Source organism: Cetorhinus maximus, unplaced genomic scaffold (assembly GCF_964194155.1).
Source record: "Cetorhinus maximus unplaced genomic scaffold, sCetMax3.hap1.1 HAP1_SCAFFOLD_818, whole genome shotgun sequence".
Lineage (NCBI taxonomy): Eukaryota > Metazoa > Chordata > Chondrichthyes > Lamniformes > Cetorhinidae > Cetorhinus > Cetorhinus maximus.
Genome location: NW_027596760.1, coordinates 116,412 through 120,813, shown reverse-complemented (window position 1 = coordinate 120,813; position 4,402 = coordinate 116,412). Strand labels below are relative to the sequence as shown.

The following is a 4,402-nucleotide window of genomic DNA, read 5'->3' as shown; positions in this document are numbered from 1 at the left end:
GAGTATCAGCCATGATCGTATAGAATGGGGGAAGGAGGCTCGAGGGGCTGAATGGCCTCCTCCTGCTCCTATTTCTGACATCCCTGTGAGGAAAGCAGATTGCCGAGAGGAATGTTGGAATAGTTACAGTCTGGAGGCAGCGAGGGGATGGATGTGGGATTCTGCACGTTCCAAAAGAGATGTAGCAAAAAAAGAATCCAAATGCAACACAACTTGACAATCAATCTTTATTGGGAACTTGCAACATTTTCCTTTCCCTCATTGCAGGTAGTTTCAGGGTTAGGATTCTCCGCTCAGTTTTCAGCCATGACCCTTTGGATCCAGTTGTTGTAGTTACAAACTTTCACAAAGACGCTGGGATGATCCTCCATAGCACAGTCGTATCCCCAGGAAGTAATGCCTTGTAGCTCCCCATTACAGACCACAGGTCCCCCTGAGTCTCCCTGCAGCAAAAAAGACATGGAGTGTAATTCGGAGTGAGATAGACAAAGTGATAATCGGATGGTCATCCGTAGCTCCCCCGGGATCCCGGTGTGGGACCCGAGCTCGCTGGGTGGTACTCTGTCCGCACAATCAGGAGGTTGCGGGTCTGAGTACCAGTCCAGAGACCCAAAGGACAAGGCTCAGTACTGAGGTAGTGCTGCACTGTCGGAGGGTCAGTGCTGAGGGAGCGCTACACTGTCGGAGATTCAGTGCTGAGGGAGTGCTGCACTGTCAGAGGGTCAGTGCTGTGGGAGCGCTGCACTGTCGGAGGGTCAGTACTGAGGGAGTGCTGCACTGTCGGAAGGTCAGTACTGAGGGAGCGCAGCACTGTCGAAGGATCAGTACTGAGGGAGCTGTACACTATCGGTGGGTCAGTACTGAGGGAGCTGTACACTGTCAGTGGATCAGTACTGAGGGATCACTGCACTGTCGGAGGGTCAGTACTGAGGGAGCGCTGCACTGTCGGAGGGTCAGTACTGAGGGAGCGCTGCACTGTCAGAGGGATAAAGGGGCCAAATAGCCTCCTCCTGCTCCTACTCTCCCTCAAATTCAGACACTCCCCATCCCTCAGTTAGAGGTAACCTCTGTCTCTCAGCTTGAGACACTTCCTATCGCTCATGGTTTGATGCATTCGGTCACACCCTGTCGGGCCACTCTTACCTGGCATGTGCTCTGTCCTCCCTCCCAGTATCCTGAGCAGAACATGTTGTCCGTGAAGTAGGGTGGATAAGCTTTGCGGCAATCAGCATCAGGCAGGATGGGCTGATTCAGGCACTGTAGGACTTCGGGATATTGTACTGAAAGGGAAAGAAATGAGTCAGCACAGTCCGATCCAAACGTGACTCTCCTCCTCCCACGTGCAAGCGACTTAATCGATAGTCTTGCTTACTGAGTGTTGTGTACAGAGCTCTGGTTAAAGCATACACTGGGCATTGAATCCAGGTCTGCTCGCCAAGACACAAAGAGATGTTTGGTTCCTGTAGTCAGGGTGGTGAAGAACCTCGTGGCCAGGAGAAGGAGAGCTCAATATGAAACACTGGTGGCCGTCTAGAGAACTGACAATGTGCAATTGGCAGTGGAACATCCCTTGAGGTAGAAGGGATTAAATTGACAGGCATTTGCCAATCGGCAACTGAACTCTGAATGAACTCAGCATTTAGGTCAATGGGAGGTTGCCCTGTTAAAGGGACAGGCCAACTTAATCAGCAGCAGAATAACTCATTGTGCCCATGCGTAGACTGCTATTAACACCTCCTTAATAACAACAGCATACTTGAATTTATATAGAACTGTTAACTTTATAAAACATCCCAAGCTGCTTCATAAGAGCATGAACAAGCTAAATTTGGCATCGGGCTACATAAGGAGATATTAGGGACAGATGATCCAAAGCTCAGTTAAAGGGGTCCGTTTTAAGGAGTGATTAAAAGGAGGAGAAAGAGAGAAAGTCAGAGAGGTTTAGGGAGGGAATTCCAGAGTTTACGGCCCCAGGCAGCTGAAGGCACGGCCGCCAATGGTGGAGCGATGGGAATCGGGGGATGCTCAAGAGGCCGGAATTGGAGGAGCGCAGTGATCTCGGAGGAATGTAGGGGTTGGAGGAGGTTATAGAGATGGGGTTGTAGGGGCTGGAGGAAGTTACAGAGATAGGGTTGTAGGGCTCGAGGAGGTTACAGAGATCACGATGTTTGTAGGGGCTTGAGGAGGTTACAGAGATGTGGTTGTAGGGGCTGGAGGAGGTTACAGAGATAGGGAGGGTGGTAAGGGCTGGAGGAGGTTACAGAGATAGCAACGGTTGTACGGGCTAGAGGAGTTTACAGAGATAGCAACGGTTGTAGGGGCTGGAGGAGGTTACAGAGATAGGGAGGGTTGTAGGGGCTGGAGGAGGTTACAGAGATAGGTAGGGTTGTAGGGGCTGGAGGATGTTACAGAGAAAGAGAAAGTTGTAGGGCCTGGAGGAGTTTACAGAGATAGGGAGGGTTGTAGGGGCTGGAGGAGGTTACAGAGATAGGTAGGGTTCTAGGGGCTGGAGGAGGTTACAGAGATAGGGTGGGTTGTAGGGGCTGGAGGAAGCTACGAAGATATTGAGTGTGATAGGGGCTAGAGGAGGTTACAGAAATGGGGATGTAGTGGCTGGTGGAGGTTACAGAGATAGGGAGGGTTGTTGGGGCTGGAGGAGGTTACAGAGATAGGGAGGGAGGTAGGGGCTGGAGGAGCTCACAGAGATAGGGAGGGTTGTTGGGGCTGGAGGAGGTTACGGAGATAGGGAGTATGGTAGGTGCTGGAGGAGGTTACAGAGATCAGGATGGTTGTAGGGGCTTGAGGAGTTTACAGAGATGGGGTTGTAGGGGCTGGAGGAGGTTACAGAGATAGGGTTGTTGGGCAGGAGGAGGTTACAGAGATCAGGATGGTTGTAGGGCCTGGAGGAGGTTACAGATATAGGGAGGGAAAAGCCATGGAGGGTTTCAAAAACAAAGGTGTTGTTGCTAAAATCAAGCTAAATTGGTTCTGGGTGTGGGGCTGCGAGCACAGGTGGATGGGACTAATGTGGAGAGACTGGAGAAGCTGGGATTGTTCTCCTTAGAGCAGAGAAGGTTAAGGGGGAGATTGAATCGAGATGTTCAAAATCATGAGGGGTTTTGGATAGAGTCAATAAGGAGAAACTGTTTCCAGCGGCAGGAGGGTCGGTAACCAGAGGGACCCAGATTGAAGAGAATCGGGAAAAGAACCAGAGGGGGAGATGAGGAGAATTATTTTTTTTGACACAGCGAGTTGTTGTGATCTGGAAGGCGCTGCCTGAAAGGGCGGTGGAAGCAGATTCAATAGGAACTTTCCAAAGGGGGAATTGGAGAAATACTTGAAGGGAGGGAAATTATAGGGCTATGTGGGAAAGAGCAGGGGGAGAGTGGGGACTCATTAGATAGATCCTTCAAAGAGCCGGCACATTTCTAGTAAATCTGTGCAATTGTCTCCAAAGCTGGGACAGGTCTCCAGGGAGCAGTGATGTCTACATTTCAGTTATGCCTGGAAAGTGAAGTATTATTGCTTGATCGCACATTCCAACACCCCCCACTGCCCTCCCACCCACCATCCCCTCAAACCAGCGCAGTATTCATTCAGGTTCTAACCAACAGCCCCCAACCCCAACTCGCCTTCCTGCTCCCCCCTCCACCAACCCCTCACCACCCCGGCCCTCCTTACCTCCGTTAATCACGAGATTCCCCCAGCCAGAGGTGATGCATCCAGCCCCGGCTGTGGCACACTGGCTGGGCAGAGGGATGGGTCTGACGTACCGGTCGAATTTGGCGGGCCAGGCGAGTTTGAGCAGCATGATGTCGTTGTTGAAGTTCATGTGGTCGAACCTGGGGTGCACGATGGCCGAGGCCACTTGGATTCGCTGCTCCGTCCCCTCGGGGTGAGAGAGGTTGTGTTCGCCCAGATGCGCCACGAGGATGCTGGCCCTGGGCAATCAGAGGAGAAGCGCTCAACACTGTCATTTCCCCACTTCCTGTTTCCCGGAAGCCGCCGAATGGTTATCGCGCAGCTGGAGGCCATTCAGCCCGTCGTGTCCCTGTCTGCTCTCTGAAAGAGCAACTCACCTGAACCCATTCCCCCTGTCCTTTCCCCGTAACCCTGCAAATGTTTCCCCTTCGGATAACAACCTGATTCCCTTTCGAAAGCCTCGATTGAACCTGTCTCCCTCAAACTCTCGGGCAGTGCATTCCAGATCCTAGCCACTCGCAGGGTGAAATAGTTTCTCCTCATGTCTCCGTTGCTTCTTTTACTAATCCCCTTAAATCTGTGCCCCTCTGGTTCTCGATCCTTCCCCCCAATGGGAACGGTTTCTCCCTCTCTACCCAGTCCAGAACCCTCGTGATTTTGAACCCCTCTATCAAACCTCCTCTCGACCTTCTCTTCTCCA

General features: G+C 51.9%; 1 protein-coding gene across 1 annotated transcript; it reads right to left on the bottom strand.

Moving 5' to 3' along the window:
* Window positions 1-228: 228 nt before the first annotated feature.
* Window positions 229-3,847, bottom strand: LOC144674810 (trypsin-like). The gene is made up of 3 exons (XM_078536008.1): window positions 3,682-3,847; window positions 1,144-1,280; window positions 229-443 (listed from the first exon to the last, which is right to left on the bottom strand). Exons 1-3 carry the CDS (start codon window positions 3,830-3,832, stop codon window positions 294-296), a joined length of 438 nt encoding a protein of 145 aa, XP_078392134.1. The 5' UTR covers window positions 3,833-3,847; the 3' UTR covers window positions 229-293.
* Between the last annotated feature and the right edge of the window lie 555 nt (window positions 3,848-4,402).

Excerpts from the sequence above, each read along its gene's own strand:
- LOC144674810 (XM_078536008.1), bottom strand. The coding sequence starts at position 3,832 with ATGAACTTCAACAACGACATCATGCTGCTCAAACTCGCCTGGCCCGCC. Across the intron at positions 1,281-3,681 it reads GAATCTCGTGATTAACGGAG|TACAATATCCCGAAGTCCTA; the intron begins GTAAGGAGGGCC and ends TTTCCCTTTCAG. Across the intron at positions 444-1,143 it reads GAGGACAGAGCACATGCCAG|GGAGACTCAGGGGGACCTGT; the intron begins GTAAGAGTGGCC and ends TTTTTGCTGCAG.